Source organism: Balaenoptera musculus, chromosome 15 (genome assembly GCF_009873245.2).
Source record: "Balaenoptera musculus isolate JJ_BM4_2016_0621 chromosome 15, mBalMus1.pri.v3, whole genome shotgun sequence".
NCBI lineage: Eukaryota > Metazoa > Chordata > Mammalia > Artiodactyla > Balaenopteridae > Balaenoptera > Balaenoptera musculus.
In genome coordinates this window covers 10,988,823-11,007,144 of record NC_045799.1, presented here as the reverse complement: position 1 = coordinate 11,007,144, position 18,322 = coordinate 10,988,823, and the positions used below count along the sequence as shown (strand labels likewise).

Genomic DNA, 18,322 nt, shown 5'->3' with positions numbered 1-18,322 from the left:
CAAGAAGCTTCTCCTCCATGCAGGCTGTGTCTTACTTAGAAGGTCTTAGTTTTGAGAGTCTGTAGGGCCTAGGCTGACCCAGCACCTTGGGGAGGGGGAGCCTGGGGATGCCTGTGAATTGGAGCCTACAGGATCTGCTCCTAGTTTGGCTGCTCACACAAGTTGGCCTGTCACAATTCCCAGTGAGACCTGATGATTTGGGGTTCTCCTGGTCACAGCCATCAGAAGCCCCTGTTGTCTTGATTCTCCTTCCTCCCACACAAATGCTAATACCACATGGGTCTTAATAGCTGGGTGTCCCCCACTTCCTTGTACTTTCAGAGTCATAAGGGTGCCTTGTCTCTGGTTTTGTTTTAGTTGTTGTCTGAGGGGTTCTCTGTGTTGGTTTGGCTATCCTGTTGCTCCGTTTGTTTATTTATTTATTATTCATTTTTGGCTGCGTTGGGTCTTCGTCGCTGCCCATGGGCTTTTCTCTAGTTGTGGTGAGCGGGGGCTACTCTTCATTGTAGCGTGTGGGCCTCTCTTCTCTTGTTGCGGAGCACGGGCTCTAGGCGTGCGGGCTTCAGTAGTTGTGGCGCGCGGGCTCAGTAGTTGTGGCTCACAGGCTCTAGAGCACAAGCTCAGTAGTTGTGGCACACAGGGCTTAGTTGCTCCACGGTATGTAAGATCTTCCTGGACCAGGGATTGAACCTGTGTCTCCTGCCTTGGCAGGCGGATTCTTAACCACTGTGGCACCAGGGAAGTCCTCCATTTATTTTTATGGGGATTCAGGGAGAATGGAAAACTGTGCCACTGCTGCCACCGTCTTCCCAGAATCATAAAGCCAGAGTAATCGCTCAAAAACACGTATCCGTTTATATCATTCCTCCCTACTTTAAAAAAAACTTGAGTTGCAAGAATCCTTCACAAAAACTTTCAAACATATAGAAATAGGCTAGTATAATGAACCCCTACGTATTCGTCACCCAGTTTCAATAATTAAAAACTCATGGCTCATCTTTTTTCCTCTGTATCCCCTACCCATTAACCCCTCCCAGCTCTAATTTATTTTGAAATAAATCCAAACATCATAACAAATACTTTAAAAAAAAAAATTGAACACTCAGGGATCAGAGGAGCCAGAACCACGTCTGCTTTGTACTTGGAGAGGAAAGTGAAATGTCAAGGAAAGCTGATGTTACCATCCAGGGTCTGGGCTGAGGGACCATCAGCTTGGAAATACATTCGGAGTACGACCTTAGGGAGCTGATCATCATATCGAGCTCTGCTAGGCACAAGGAGCTAGGAAGACAGCACTTGCCATTCCTACCTGAATATTGTTTGCAGCAATTGTTTGAGGGCCCCGGTGGGTCTTGATTTAGGAGTGCTGAGTGCTGACCACGCTCAGTCCCTCCTCAGCCTGGCTCGGGGGCTCCATGCAAAAGCCTTCCTGCTATTCCAGCCCTTGACCTGCTCCTCCCTAGTTTGTAGGGAGCCTAGATTTCATCTCAGATGGAATGTAGCCTTCTCCAGGAGTGTACCGCATCAGAAAATCGTGCTGCCTGCAGGAGAAGTAGAGGGGAAGAGGCACATCCTTCCAAGAAATGTTTCTCTCACACCCAGCCATTCCCTGGGTATCATAGCAGGAAATTACTCATTACTGGGAAATCACCCCTGACCTTTCTGTTGAGGAAGTCAAAGAGAGAGCAGAGTTCTCAAAGTTAGTTGGGTCACTGGTGCTTTCTTCTTGCATTCATTATTTGTTTTCCACTGCCATCCTCATGCTATCTCTATTTTCATAATTCCAAATTCATATCTCACCTTGGTTCGTTCTGACATGTTTAGCCCACTCATTCAGTGGATCCTTATTGAGGGCCCTGTGTCTGCAGGAGTCGTGCTCTGCTGGTGAACAAGCTAGACCTCAAGTGTCTGCTCCTTTGAGCTGAGGAGGCTCAGACAGCAATCTCTCTTGGAAAGCCTCTGCAGCCCTGTTGAGCGGAGGCAAGTTTAGGAAGTGTTATGTGTGTGCCCTGTGCACCCGTAGGAGTCTGGGCACACAGACCTGGGTCGCAGGCCACTTTCGTGTGGTGTGGGCCCACTCTCTCCTCTCTGACCTTTGGTGTGATGGCAAGGGCTTGGAGAGTGACACAGGCAGCAGACTTTGGGGTTGCTCCAACGGAGAATGGCCATCCTTTCTCCACCCCAGCCTTCATTGCTAAGGTTTCCTTTCAAGCAACAGTGCTGGGACAGACTAGGCAAAACAGCTTGGATATAGCTGTATGATGTATCTTCTCCCCTTAATGCCAACCACAGTTGGCAAGGAGAGGCAACAGGTCAGCAGTGCCAGAAAGAGCTCTTTCCTCTGCACCAGATGTGGCTGCTCCACAGTTACTCCTGAATTTACTATTTTCATTTTTACCAGCTCTTCTCGTTGCCTTTCCCTTCTTCCTGTGAATAGATTTTGCCTCTGAGCAGGACTTTCTACTCAGTAGCATTGTTTGTGGCCACAGGCGGTCTTCCCCCACCGAGTGGGAACTCACTGAGGACAGGGACCATGACAGAGCCACCTGCCCCGTCAACACTTGGTACAACCTGAAATGCAAGAACAAAAATTGGTTGCAAGTACAGTGATAGCAATGTTGCAGTCTTGGCTGTGAAGGTGATCCTCAAAACTTGACTTTGGCATCGTATGTAAGGGTTTGCTTTAAAAAATATACTTGGGTGGTGAGACCAATTACCTTTAAAATAATTTTACATTTCTGGCTTTTTAACTATCCTGTTCTCTAATGAACATATCTCACTGAAACTTTCCACTGTTTGCTCTGAGTAATCTTGTTTACTTGAAGATTGCTTTACAGTGCAGTAAGAAAACAAACATTCTAATCGTGAGTTTTGTTCAAGTTTAGGCATTGCTGTTACATGAAAATGTCACTAGACTTAGTGTCCCTAAAGTTCTTTATTTATCCTGATTTTTGCAAAATGTTTGATTTATTTGGTCCTAGGGATTTATTTTCCTGTTAACCCAATGAAGATGTCATCATTTTGTGAGCCTTGGGGAGAAGAGTGCCTAGCTATTGTAGTATGTTTAAAGGATATTACTTCTACAATAGCTTCAGTTATTTATTTAATAATAGTGACCCTAGGTCTGTCTCTAGCAATATGTGTATGGATTTTGGTTCCTATATAGTTTTAGTTGTAGCATTGAGATATTGAGCAAATCCTCTTGAGGAAGTATTTGGCATCAGTCAGCCTTCTAAAAATTGATCATATGTTATTAGCAGAGGTTTACTGCCTCCTTTCATTGTATAGAAAATGTATTTTTTATGTATCCAGTTCTAAGAAGGCAGATGACCAGAAGATCATGCAGCTGTTGCCCAAGGCTTATGGCTGGAGAGGAGGAAGGGATAGAACCGTTTTAAAACAATTGCATCTCCCTAAATATGTCAAGGAGATGGGAAGATGTTCTAATTTGATTTGTTGACATACAGGTATTTTATGCTGGATCTTGTTTGAAGTAGTTACTCTGAAAGTTGCTTTTTATTTAAATACACTTAATAAATTAAAATTTGCTTTGACGGAAGTTAAAAAGTTAGAAGTCAGGTAACTGACATGGAGAACTATGCTTTTTAAAAAATAGTCTGCTTATGGACATGGTGAACAGAAATAATTTAATGTTTTAATTTTTTCTTCTATTTCACTACAAGTTTATACGCATAATAATGCATACCAGATAAATATGGGGGGAAAATTTTGTGCCAGAGCCATCCTGCCTACTCTTTCCTTACAGAAGAACAAAGTAACAGTATTCATTTTAACTATAGAAATACTATTGTGGGGTTTTTTAATTCCCTATATTTTAATCTCCTGTGTTCCTCTTGATCTTTAATTTGCTAAATAGTTGCAAAGAATGAATCTAGCCTGCATTAATCTTCTTAAAAAAACACAACTCTACCTAGTTGTAATGGTTCATCTTTCTCTTAAAAATAGTGATTTGTTCACCCTGAAATCTGAATGATCAGCTGCAGCTGCATTTTGTTCCTATTTGAGTTTAGGGAGAAGGGAGGAGGAAGCACTCTGTAATATACAATTTGAACTACTGTAATAGACAGACACAAAGGCTAGCATAGTGGAACTGTTAAGCTGACAGAACCGGAAGAAACACCTATTCTTAGCATAGTTTGAGATTTAAAGGCAATATAATGGGTATAGTTGAAAATTGTAGAAGGAAAATAAACCAGATGGATTAAGATTAAATTTTTTTTCTAAATTGTTACTACCATACTGAGGAAGAGGACTTTCTACCATTAGAAGCAATAAAGGAAATCGCAGAGGGAAAGGTCAGTAGGTTTGAATACTTAAAAATTTAAAACTACTTTAAAACTCTTTATTAGTTAGGTAATGCATATGCGCTGTAGAAAACAATTGGAAAACAATAGAAAATAAAAATCACTCATAATTCTGCCAAGTGGCAGCTCTGTTGTTATTATAATGACATTTTATGATAATCCTTCCACACTTAAAATTTTTTTATTTAGGGGAAATTAAATTTAAATGTGCAAACAAATAAATTTGCAAAGTGGTTGCTCAGGATAGACCAAGAATTGATGGCTTTAAAATATGTAAAGAGCTTACATGAGTACGAAAAATACTAATATTCTCAAAGATTGGTAGGCAAAGGACAGAGACAGTCACTCTGTGTTCATCATTCAGCAGACGTTGAGTGCCTGCTGGTCAAGTTAAAGTAGTGTTTACTGTGCACAAAAACGGCTGTTGGAAGGGACAGACATGCCATACTGTCGTCTGTATGTTTTATTCCAACATCTTGAGGCATAATCAAGATATAAATGAAATTGTATGGAAAAACATTTTTCTTTAGTTGAATTTTTTCAAAAATAATGAAGAAGAGTGTATTTATGAACTTGAGATGGGCAACTGTTTCTTAAACAAGACACCCCACAAAAACTAACGACAGAGGAAAAGATTGATAAATTGAACTACATTGACATTAAGAACTTCTCTTCAATGGGAGAAAATATTTGCAAATGAAGCAACTGACAAAGGATTAATCTCCAAAATTTACAAGCAGCTCATGCAGCTCAATATCAAAAAAAACAAACAACCCAATCCAAAAATGTGCAGAAGACCTAAATAGACATTTCTCCAAAGAAGATATACAGATTGCCAACAGACACATGAAAGGATGCTCAGCATCACCAATCAGTAGAGAAATGCAAATCAAAACTACAGTGAGGTATCACCTCACACCAGTCAGAATGGCCATCATCAAAAAGTCTACAAACAATAAATGCTGGAGAGGGTGTGGAGAAAAGGGAACCTCTTGCACTGTTGGTGGGAATGTAAATTGATACAGCCACTATGGAGAACAGTATGGAGTTTCCTTAAAAAACCAAAAATAGAACTACCATACAACACAGCAATCCCACTACTGGGTATATACCCTGAGAAAACCATAATTCAAAAAGAGTCATGTACCACAATGTTCATTGCAGCTCTGTTTACAGTAGCCAGGACATGGAAGCAACCTAAGTGTCCATTGACAGATGAATGGATAAAGAAGATGTGGCGCATATATACAATGGGATATTACTCAGCCATAAAAAGAAACCAAATTGAGTTATTTGTAGTGAGGTGGATGGACCTAGAGTCTGTCATACAGAGTGAAGTAAGTCAGAAAGAGAAAAACAAATACCGTATGCTAACACATATATATGGAATCTAAAAAAAAAAAAGGTTCTGAAGAACCTAGGTGCAGGACAGGAATAAAGACACAGAAGTAGAAGATGGACTTGAGGACATGGGGAGTGGGAAGGGTAAGCTGGGACGAAGTGAGAGAGTGGCATGGACATATATACACTACCAAATGTAAAATAGATAGCTAGTGGGAAGCAGCCGCATAGCACAGGGAGATTAGCTCGGTGCTTTGTGTCCACCTAGAGGGGTGGGATAAGGAGGATGGGAGGGAGATGCAAGAGGGAGGAGATATGGGGATATATGTATATGTATATGTATAGCTGATTCACTTTGTTATACAGCAGAAACTAACACACCATTGTAAAGCAATTATACTCCAATAAAGATGTTAAAAAAAAAAAAAAAGAACTTCTCTTCATCAAAAGACACCATTAACATTGGGTTGTTTGCAGAAGTGGCCCCAAATTCCTCCCATCCCTGTCTGTCACGTTCATGCCCCTCTGAATGTGACTCTCACCAAGAGGTGGACAATCACTTTTGAATTTGTGCTTGGCCACGTGACAAGCTTTGGCCAGTAGAATGTTGGTGATCATGACACAAGCAGAGGCCTAAAAAAAATACAGGCATACCTCATTTTATTGCACTTTGCTTTATTGTGGTTTTTACAAATTAAAGGTTGGTGGCAACCCTGTGTCAAACAAGTCTACTGGCACCAGTTTCCCAACAACATTTGCTCACTTTGTCTGTGTGTCACATATTGGTAATTCTTGCAATATTTCAAACTTTTTCATTATTCTTATATTTGTTGTGGTGATCCATGCTCAGTGATCTTTGATGTTACTAATGCAAAAAGATTACAACTCACTGAAGGCTCAGCTCACGGTTAGCATTTTTTAAGCAATAAAGTATTTTTAAATCGAGGTATGTACATTGTTTTTTTCAGACATAATGCTTTTGCACACTTTATAGACTATTATAATATGACCATAACTTTTATATGCACTGAGAAACCAAAAATTCATGTGACTCACTTTATTGCGATATTCGCTTTATTGTTGTGGTCTGGAACTGAACCTGCAGTGTCTCTGTACTTGCATATTGGGCCTTGCCCTTTCTTGCTGCTTTTGGGAATTCTACAATCACTACAGTGTGAACAAACCCAGGCTAGCCTGTTGGATTCTAGCCTGTTGGATGAAGAATGACACTGACCTGATTACTGCCATCACCCTTGTCAACAGCCAGCCAAGCACCAGGTTTGTAAGTGAGGCCAGTGGGCCACCAGTGATCACAAATGCATATGGTGAGCCCAGCCAACAGTACATGGAACAGAGACAAGCCATCCCAGCTAAGCTTAGCTCAAATGGCCAACCTCTAGAATCAAGAGCAAATAAGTTGTTGTAAACCCTGTGTTTTGGGGTGGTTAGATATGTGTATCAGTTGGCTTTTGCCAACATTTGCAGTGTGTGTGACCACCAAAGGGCTTGTGCCCAGAATACATAATACTGCATATCATTAAGAAAAAGACAACAGCCTAATAGAAAAAAAGTGGACAAAGGCTACATATGATATCATTCCAACTGTATGACGTTTCTGGAAAAAGCAAAACTATGGAAACAGTAGCAAGATCAATGGTTGCCAGGGGTGTGCCAGGAGAGAGGGAGGGATGAATAGGTAGAGCACGGGGGTTTTAGGCCAGTGCAAATACTCTGTTTAATGGAGGATACATGTCATTATAAATTTGTCAAAATCCACATAATGTACAAAACAAAGAGTGAACCTTCTTCAGAACACTTCAAGGGCTCCTCTGGCCTGTAGCAGTAGTATCTTGCTCTGGTATTACTACTTTTCCAGGTGTCTTATAAGCAGGTGTGACATGTGACATCGATGCTGATGTTATGATAAGTTACTTAAAAAACAAATGGCTGTAAAGTCATTCACAGAATGTTACTTTCATTTGCTGCATTCAGATGTTTTCTTAATTAGGAATTTCAAGTAACTCTGAGTATTGCATGACTTCTTAGTGGAGAAAACAGATAGAAAGCCACAGGCTATGGGCTCACATGGGTTTTTGTTTCTTGTAACCTTATGATTAGACTAGCATGTCTTGGCGTGGTAAGTAGTAAGCATTCACTGAACTGTTGATTTTATTAATAAAAAGTCCTCTCACACCAAATTGGCCCAAAGAGATTTTTCTCCTGAAACCCTGAAGTTTTTAAGACCGTTGCTGTTTATTCAGCAACATCCTAAATTAGCTTTATGTAGTAGAGTTGCATCTCACACTAGATTGAGGTCTAAAAAAAGATAAGAAATCTGTGTATAGATCAGATTATCCTTAATTTACCCATAATGTATGGTGCATGTGGTTTTATGCATACACCCTGGTACCATTGTTCTCAGGCACAGTTCAGTGCTAGAACCCTTAATCTAAGCCACAGGAGGAAGCACAAAGAAATGCAGGTGCAGATAGAGTTTGGGGCTTCTGAACCACTCCTTCTGCCTTTCCAAGAATGATCAGATACCTTGGTGGTGGGGAGGGGGTGTAGGTAGAGTATCCACTTGCTCAGGGCTTTAATCCTTCTGTTTTACTGTTAATTCTTGATGAATAGTCATGGATGTGTTTGTGTGACATACATGTGACAGTGCCTAGCTGAGAACCTAGCGTCTGTTTATCTAGCTGTTCATCTTCATATCCTTATTGCCTGCCACATAGTCAGTGCTCAATAAATATTTGGATGAACTGCAGGGACTCAAACACTGACTCTAAACCTTGCTTCTTTAATCCACATACACAGAGTTCTTTGGAAAGCAGGCAGAAGAGCTTGGCCACCTGCTTCCTCTCTTCCCCAAATTGTCATTTTATCTTTGTGGCTTCAGTAAAAAACTATCACTTCATAATGCTTTTGGGCATTGGTCACGTCTTTCCTCGTCAGCCCTAATCCCCGAAATGGTATGTAGAAAAGTACATTTACATCTAGAAAGTATTTAGAAAACTCATATGGTTGATAACAATAATGCAAAAGCCTTTTCTTTGGTTATGGTACAGAATCTTGTACTGCTCTTGGAATATTAAAGAAATGCTTAACCAAAGCTAGTTTCATTTTGACATTCTGTTTCCCTCCCATTTACACTCCCAAATTATACACAGAATATCATCAGTTTCATAAGTATGGTTCTGTTACTTCAGAGCAGGAATATCGTGTAGGTTCCTAAGGTCCCTCCCTGTGACTACTGAGCTTAGGGAAATTAACCGTGGAGGGAGGAAGCTGGTGGTTGGCAGTCTGGTTCCAAGTAAACGAAGGTGTAAACCTTCCACTTTCAGATGTCTGCCAACTACTTGTGTCCTTAGTCAGCTGTACCACTGTCCTCGGCAAAGTGCCAGAACCCCAGGGCCTGAACACTTAAACTGTCCTTATGGAAAGCAGAAGGTAAACAAAACAGAAGTGAAAGTAGATTCAATTTTTTAGACTGTTCTCTTACAGGAATGGTTTTGTGGTTCTCAGCATTAAAAAAAAAATACTTGTTCCAATATGTTTCATTGACATCAATTACTGTAAGTCTGATTCATTTTCTGCCTATTGATTTCTGCCCAAGGTGAAATTTATGACATTTAACAGAAAACATAAGTGATTTAAAAAAACAAAAAACAGATACTTTAAGGGTTGTAAAAATAAGGTTTAAAGTCAGTGGCACTTGCAAATGCAATTTTTATATTTCTTTGTTAACTATTCAGCTGTGTAAAAATTAAATAAATGACAATGTTAACGTTCTGTTAAGCTTCCAAGAGATATTGTAATTTACTTTGAAGATTTTTTATCCTTACTATTTTGCAGCTTTACTCTGACCCTAACGTGTGGGTACTGATTTATATTTTAGGGGTGTGCTGGGGCTGCTCTATGCTCTGTGTCTCTGAATTGCTCCTTCACATCTCCTATTTCTCCATGCTGTGTTCCTCTGCTTTCAAAGTACCCATCCTTTGTGTTCAGTGTAGAGTTTTTATCTTCATCTGTTAAGGTTTGTTGTTGTTGTTTAAATTTCAGTGATTGTCAATTCCATTTCCAAGATTTCTCATTTGTTCTTTCCTATCCACTTATTCTGGCTTCATTCCTCCCTAGATTTATTTATAACATCTTTTTTATACATGATTCCTTTATTTATCCCTGATCTCAAATATATTTATCTTTAAAGCGCCTGACAGGCTAACAATAAATTTCTTGTGGAATAGATTTATTTTTCTAGTTGATTTGTTGGCTATCTTTTTCAGAACTAGTCGTCTTCTGTTTCTTTGGTACCTTGCTTGCAGATCACTTTGAGTGGGAGGCCTGTTTTTTTCATTTGTTCTTGTTCTGTTTTTGAGCCTAGCTGTGCCTTTGTGCTTTTCTTTATATTTAATCAACCCTCGCTTTGTGTTCAGAGCAGAGGGTGCACATCAGAGCGTGAAATTGGTCCCACCGTCTCCACCAGATGGTTCCCCTTTGTGAAGGGTACTCCACACTTTCCATTCCTGCCCTCATCCTCTCGTTTGTGGGGAATTTGTAAAACAATTTGATTATGCTTTTTTCCATGTTGTTTTCCAAATGTACATAATTGTTCTGGTCGTGATTTGTAACTCCATTTTCTTTTAACCTTACCCCCGACCAGTGTACAAGATGACCCAACATTTCCTCAGGCTCTGGAAGGGATGATTATTGTATATCCTGCTGCCTTTTAAATGCTGGCCAGTTTTGTTCCTTCCTCCCTCCCCCTCTTTCTCTTTCAACTACCACGTAAGAGTCTTAGGTTCTTGGTTTACTTTTCATCATCTTTTTCTGTTCAGTACATAATCATTTTAAATTTTAAACCAAAGCAAGCTTGGTGCTTGTTAGCTAAATTTTAAGCTTCTTCTTTATTATCTAAGTGTTGTAGTTTATCTTAAAATTTAACAATATTGAGTAGGTGACTTCCCGTGTATTGATTATATAAACAGATAAATATAATAAAATATTTTCCTAAGGTTTTTATAGTAAATTATATTGTTCCATTAACTAGTATAAAGAATACAGCATTGCTTTCAACTTGAAAGACATTAAACTTCTGACTTTGATAATTTGTGTATTTCTCAGAGTATACTTTGTTATACAGAAATTTTATATTCTCATTTAAATGAGATTTATGAATAATGAAATTTGTTCAACACATGTTATTTTGAAGAGTTGGTTGCTAAAATTTTAGTCTAGCCACCCCTCCCCCCCATTTCTATATATATCTCCCTATTCAGTGGTGACTACTGCAAGAGTTCCAGGAAATGTACACCCTGTATGTTCACTTATTGCATTTTAAATTATTGCCTTTACTGTACTTCTGCATTTCCCTTCAGTCTAGCTCTGTCTAATTCTGAGAGCCAGTGGCTTCCATAAAGTACTAGATAACGGCCGGAGCAATCAAATTAGGCAACCATTTGTAAAATGGGGGTGCGGGGGAGCATAGAAGATGCTGAAGGTGCTAAGGGACTTGTAGTTCACTGCAGTTCTAGCAAATAAAAGGTACCACTGGAGTTTTTTCTTCCTTTAGACTTTTAAAACAGATGGCTGTCTGAACCATCTAAAAATAACCCTTTTTGCTTTGAATCCATGTTTTAGTAACTCTTTTGGTTCTCTCTTGTCAGGAGGCCGTGTGACTCAATTGCACAGCAAAATAATAATAATAATAAAATGATTGGAAAGCAGGATTGGACCAGACATTTGCTTAAACATATTCCCTTTCAAGAACATTTCTGCTCCATAAAATGAAGCAGATTGGTATGGAGTTAAGGACTCTGAGCTTTGGGGACCTTTGGAATCATCCCTTAATTCCATCACTAGAATTAGGTTGAGTGCCTACTCTGAGCCTGGGCCGGTGCTAGGAGGGGTGACAGAGGTGAGGGTCTAGGCCCTTCCCAGCAGACTCCCAGCTTTAACAAGATGCTGGCTCCACCTCATCACTCTCGAATAGTTTTAAGAGAAATATGCATTTTACTGTAGAGCCAATAAGAGACATTCACCCTATTCTGGGACTAAAGAGAAAAAGGTGTTAAAACCAAAATCGCTAGGTTTAACTTAACAAAGTGCTATAAACCTGAAAATATTTCTGCAAGGCTGGATTGGCTTTTATGCCTATGTGTTTTCAAAAATAGAAATCTCAAGTAAAAAATTACCAGCTTTTCACCCAAGTTTGACTTTTTGCCTAATTGGATTTGGGAAGTATTTGAATAATGGATCATGAGCTTTCCTGTAAATACAGAAATTGATTCACTCTGGGCCCTAATTAATTCCAGAATTACCAGAGCTTTATAAGCATGTTATATCCCTTTGTACTCACTGGGAGGTCATCTGTTATCTTGTTAAGTGAGTGTGGGAAGATGGGAAATAAAGAACTAACTTTAGAAATTATGCAGGTAATGTCAGTTTCTGCCCTGCTCACTTCCTTGCCTCTTAAGATTTCCAGTTCAGATGTTTTGTTTAAACTTCATCAAGCATTTTGTAGCCCAGCTTTCTAGCCCAGCTAAATCATAATTTTGGAAGAACTTGCTTTTTTCCTCTCATGAAAATGGTTCACTATAGAGATGAGTCAGATCATTTTGGGTGCCCAGTGCCTATATAAAATGATACAGTGTAATTTAAACCATTTGCCTGTAAGCTTTGACCAAACTTGAGCTCTACTTCGGTAGCACATCATCAGATTTATTCTCCAAGAGAGCATGAACGTTTGACGTCCATTACATACGATGTTTCATTCTATGACATTTCTGAAACCTACACTAAGAATAGGAAGTAAGCTTCTAAAATGCCAGTAAAGAACTGTCCAAGGGAAGGAAATGGTTAGGTTATCTATTTGTTGGTATATTTAATTTCCCACTGGTAAAATTTCTAAGTTAGTGTGATCCATCCCTGAAATTATGAGGTACACTTTGAATGATTCTTGATATGTTCAGTGGGTATTTTTTAGGGGATGCTTCTGGGAATACGTTTCATGGCAAGTTTATTGTTTCCTTTTTGGCTTGGCTCCTCAATTTACCCAGCGTTCATCTTTTCATCATCAGCTTTAAGGCCTTTATTTTATTCTCTGTGTGGAAATTTTACATACTTTGGTGGATTATTTAATCTTTGGTCAGAGTAATCAAAGATCTTCTAGCGATACTTCATGCTTGGGATGAAAGTCTCCCTAAACTTCTTCATTAGTCCGGGATCTGCTTTTTCTACAGCTGTTAGAAGGTTAGCTTACCTTTGATACAGTTTTAGAATACAGAAATCTTGTTTTACTGTAGTTCTGTGATACAGTAGTTTATCTGCTTTCTTCTAAACCACTATTGGTAGTTACTTTTAATTTTAAAGGTACTTTATCACTCCTCAATTTTAAGACTCTAATCCTGGCATTTTATTTTACTGAATGAAATGTAAACACTTGTATTCAAAGCATGCATATATTTCCCATATGCCATTCTAAAATAGAGAAACACTTAAACTGGGTATATTTTATTATTTATAAATTATACCTCAAAGCTGGTCAGAAAAACTAATTGAAATACATACTTAAGATCTATGCATTTTGCTCTATGAGTATACCTTAATTTTAGAATCTCTTTTTAAAAAAGTATTGTGTGAATAACTCCTATTTTTATTAGGTATCTCCAAGTTTTGCTGTGTTCTCTCTCACCAAAAAAGTACAGATTAATAAATCCTTTGGGTGAATAAAATCAATTGCACACTGTTGTTGCTATTTTGGCCCTTATTTCCTCAGAATGAATACTTGTTAGTTCAGTGGTTTATCCATGTCAATGATTTCTTCCATCTTCATCCATTCACACCAGCTGGACTGATAAGATTGTTTCACATCACAAGGCAAAATTCGTACCTTTTGCTAAACACTTCCAAATAACAAGTAGAATAAGAAATTTAAAACTGAGTTTTATTTTCCTTCAAGTCATTTTTCTGTGTTGTGTAGCATTTCCCTGAAAGCTTAATCTCATCCATAAATGATGTGATGGCTAAGTTACTACTGGACTAATTTGTTTGATCCCAAGTGGGTTTATAATATATCATCATAGCTTTAAATTATTATCTCATCTCTAGTATGAGTCAGAAACTCCTCCTTGTCATTTTGTAGTTTTTTTAATAAGTAGAGTAGCAGAATGTGGGCATTCTTTTTTTTTAAATCCAAGTTGAATGTACACGTGGTTTAAGAACTTAAATAATACCATGATAAGCTTATAATAAAATCCAGTTACTTGCTGCCCATACCTCCCTGTTCCCCAGTCTTTCTCTTCATGGATGACTATTTTGAACTCTTTGAGCTGCTGACTCTAGCTTGTATTTATTTCCATATGTCTAAGGAAAATGTTTATCTTTTGTTTCATTGATTTAGATCTTTACTAAGGTATAGGATTTCATTTTCTTAAACAGCCATTCCTTCTGCTTTCCCACTTTGCTTCCCCTCCCCCATTCTCCCAGTATGTTATACTTTTTGGTTAAAACCATATTCATTGTGTACATTATTTGCCTATGCACATAGTCACAGATAGTGTTGTACTGTACTGTTTCCTTTTTAATAGATTTTCCTGTAGTTAATACTTTCCTGCCTTTTTTTCATCTGTAGAGTTTTCTTTCTACCTGTTGCTAATTCTTCCCATAGCTTCTGATAGCCTCTCAGGACAATTTTCCACAAGCTCAGTCAGTGCTATACAATGGAAATACAACGCAACCCATATGTGTAATTCTGCTTTTTCTAGTAGCCACAGTAAGAAAGATAAAAGGAAGCAGATGAAAGTAGTAGTATAGTTTGCATAGTCCAATGTGTTCAAAACGTTATTTCAACCAATAGCCAGTATTTCAAATACCTGAAATACCTTACTTTCTTTTTTTAGCACTAAGTCATCAAAATCCGATGTGTATTTTTGCACTTGCGCAACATCTCTTTTCAGGCTGGCCGCATTTCAAGTGCTCTCAGTAGCCGCGTGTGGCTCGTGGCTGCTGGGCTGCTGTTTCGGAGAGAGCAGTTTCAGGTGATTCCTCAGCTTCAGATTTGGTCTTGGAGGCGTCCCTACTGGGGACCTCTGTTCTTTGGTCTGGGTCGCTGGGTCTGTAGGCTGCCACACAGCTACCATTTTGAGACTTCTTTGCTTTGCTTCTCAGTTGGATGCCCTGTTTTCTGGACTTCAGGTCTTCTCATTTCCCTTTGGTGGTCTCATTCGGTCGCGGTTGGTACAGGGGACAAAGGCATGTTGTTGACACGTCTGTCTCTTGAGTCATTCTGGGCCAGTCTGGCTGCTTGCCTCCTAGGGCTGGTACATAGTTGTCATCCTGGGGCCTCCCCCGTCACAGCTTTTGTGGAAATTTCCTGTGCCTTTGCTCTTGTGTTGGATCCTTCCCCCCGACCCCCGTCCTGTATATCTTAACATCTTTCTCTTTCTTGGTTTATTTCCTCACTCAGGTGGAAGACATGCTCCAGTGGATTGCTGCAACAAGGGAGCAGGGGTGGTAAAGTTTTTGAGACCTTGCATATCTGAAATGTTTTTCTTGTCCCTTCTCACTTGTTGATTATTGGGCTGTGTATAGAATCCTAAGTTGGACATCATTTTTCTTCAGAATTTTGAAGGCATTGCGCCATTGCCCTTCAGCTTTCAGTGTTCTTGCAGAATCTGATCACCTTATCTTTTGAAAGTGAACTATTTTTTCTCCCTGGGAACTTGCAGAATGTTCTTTTTGTCTGCAGGATTCTGGAATTGCAAATTAGTGTGCCTCAGTATGGGTCTGTTTTTATCATTTTGATGAGCACTTGATGTGTCTGAGAGATTTCCTTGAACTATTTTTTAATGTATTCTTTTCTTATATTTTGTTTTGCTTAATTTTCCATTATTGTTATTTATTTATTTATTTAGGCTTTGCCTTCTGGAAAGGTAGGATTTCTTCTACCTTTATCTTATCACTCTTCAGTTAAGCTTATCATTTCTGCCATCTTGTTTTTAAGTTGCAAGAGACATTTTTATTGTATACAACATCCTGTTCTTAATCCATGGATACAGTATCTTATCTGAGTATATTAATAATGTATATATTTTAAGCTTTCATTTCTCTGCAGTTTATTTCCTCTAAGGGGCTTTTTTTGCCTGTTTTGTTTTTCTTTTAAATCTCTTGTATTAGAGGCTTTCTCTCCTCTGCCATCTTGTAATCAGTGGTGTGTGCATGATGAAGAATAAGGGCTTAACAGGGTCTACAGCGAGCTCTGAGCAGGTGTAAGGGGCTTATCAGCACAGATCTGGCCACTGGGCCTCTAGGTGCAGGTAGGCTGTTATTTCCATACCCCCGTAATGGCATCTCTTGGTCTTTCCTCTTGTCTGCTCAGATCATCTAGAGAGCACTCTGCCCCCTGATTGACATCTTCCAGAAAATAAATCTCCAGATTTCTGCAGAGTTGTGAGGCAGCAGTCACCCAGCAGCAAGGAAGGGGGCGGTAGGAGTGGAGATGCTGCTCCCCTGCAGTGAATCCCACCCCTCCCTCCAGAGGAGCACACTTTCTGCATCTTTGGAAGGTTCTGTGGTGGAAATCGGGATGGTTCTCTGCTTTCCCCACTGCTGGCTTGTAATTGAGCTTTCTCAGGCCTGCCAACTACTAATCAGTCTGATTTCCAGCTTCCAAAATTGTGTTGCTATTATCTGCTCTCCTGTTCTCTCACTGTGGGTTCGTCTTTTTTTTTTTTTTTTTTTAAGTTGTAATAGACTATGCATAACATACAATTTACCATTGTAACCATTTTTAGGTGTACATTTTAGTGGCATTAAGTACATTCACATTGTTGGGTGAGCTTTTCTTTTAATAATATATAGTAAAATACAGACTTAAAGGAAAAGACTTTTAAATAGGATGATAAGGGTGTTGATTTAGGGGAGCAAAATTAGATGTGTGTGATCCGTCTAGCAGGACGCATAATGTGCATCTTCTGTTAGTCCAGGCACTTGCTCTTTCTGACAGTTTGGTATAATGGGATTTGTTTACCATCTCCTAGGAAAGCACTTGGATAGTTTGTTGGCGTAAAAGGGCATTTTATCTGCTCTTGATAACTGTAGCTTTACAAAAGGTTACAGATGGAACTCCCAGGCCTGACTTGGAAGGCTCTCCAAGATCTGGCCTGTACCCACCTGTGTGCCCCAGGCCTGTTGTTCCTCCCACCAGCCCACTCACTGTTCCTGCGTAAGATGTGAACTCCAGCCCCTGTGCCTTTGCTGTGCTGGGGGTTCCTGAGTGAAACGTGCCCGCCCCCCGCCCCATCTTCCTGCCCTCTTCCCCATCTTTCCAGCTCCCAGCCCCATGCCACTTCCCCCCACCCCAGTTGTCCTTCTGTTTTCCTCCCATGACCTTGGACATGCCTCTGAATTAGCACCTTGCATTTCCCACACTGCGTGGTTCCCTTTGATGTCCGTTTCTGTGCTGGGTCTTCCTCAGTGCCCGGCACAGGGTCCACGCTCAGTTAACTATCTAGATGAATTCCTGATGCCAGAGATTTCAAGAGAGAACTCTTTATCCTTTTTTTGTAGGATATCCGACACGAAGCCAGTGACTTCCCATGTAGAGTGGCCAAGCTTCCTAAGAACAAAAACCGAAACAGGTACAGAGATGTCAGTCCCTGTAAGTATTCACATCGCCGTTACTCTGCTTCTATTGCGTCGGCTCTTATTCAGCTGCAGGACCTCTCAGTCAGGACTCCTTTAGCCCCGGGGTTTGGTAATAAATTGATAGCAGTAAAGGTTTATGACTTGATTGTTTCCTATAATAAAGGCATTAGAGACTTATAGTAATGGTTCATTTTTCCACCCTTGTAGAAGGGGTAAGGTTTCAGTTCCTGGAAAATTCAGCTAAGTTCAAAGCACTTTTTTTCGCTTTGACTATTTTAATGATGAATCATTTTCCTACCAGCTGAAGCAGGGTATAGCAGGCATAATATAACCACTTCTGGGTGACTCAGCAAAAGTCTTATTAGACCCCAAGCATTGTATTGAACTGCTAACGATGCCCTGCGCAGGCATTAAAGGGTGGGAGCGGTTCACCCCCTCAACTAAAGCCGCAGTCAGCTCTGCTTGTTGACCCCACCCCCTCCTGCCATCATCATTTTTCGAGCTCTTTCCTGCCATTAGCTCTCAGTGTGCCCGCTGGCAGCCTCTTCTGCCTTCTGAGTAATTGGCTCTCAGTCCGCTGATATCTCGAAAGTAAATAACCAAATATGTTAGAATTTGTATAAAGTAACAAAACCTGGAGGGGAGTGAAGGACGTGAACTTTGCCACCTCCTCTAGGCCACAGAGAACCTTCTGGCTCACCTCCACGTGGCCGTTGCCAATCAGTGAGGGCTGTGGCTGCCAGCAGCTCCCCCGGCACTGCTCTCTGCCAGGGACATTGAAGATGCAGCCGGTCAGTCCCCAGCCAGGCACTTCCCGCCAGCCTGCCAAAGCTCACTGCCCTCCCACCCTGAACTGTGCAGCGCCCAGGTCCCTGGGAGGGGCGCGAAGTCGGACCCCGGTTGGCACAGAGCAGTCTGCCTCCAACGGCTGCCACGGTCCCTGCCCCTCAGAGCTGTGTGGCCTTGGGCCGGTTGCCCGCTCCTCTGATCTCCAGTCAAACAGGAGTCAA

The 18,322-nt window shown here is 40.3% G+C and overlaps 1 protein-coding gene across 8 annotated transcripts in view; it reads left to right on the top strand.

Annotated features, from left to right (window-relative positions):
- Positions 1–18,322, top strand: part of PTPN1 (protein tyrosine phosphatase non-receptor type 1) — a 90,390-nt gene that overhangs the window by 49,750 nt on the left and 22,318 nt on the right. For 7 of the 8 annotated variants that reach the window (XR_005016399.1, XM_036824827.1, XM_036824829.1 and 4 more), the window contains one exon: positions 17,235–17,325. Coding sequence is in view for 5 of the 8 variants with exons in the window: in XM_036824827.1 (XP_036680722.1) it covers positions 17,235–17,325 (91 nt within the window). In the remaining 3 variants the exon portion in view is untranslated. Of the gene's footprint in view, positions 1–14,684; positions 14,705–17,234; positions 17,326–18,322 lie in introns of those variants that run through there. The other variant, XM_036824832.1, reaches the window with a different exon arrangement.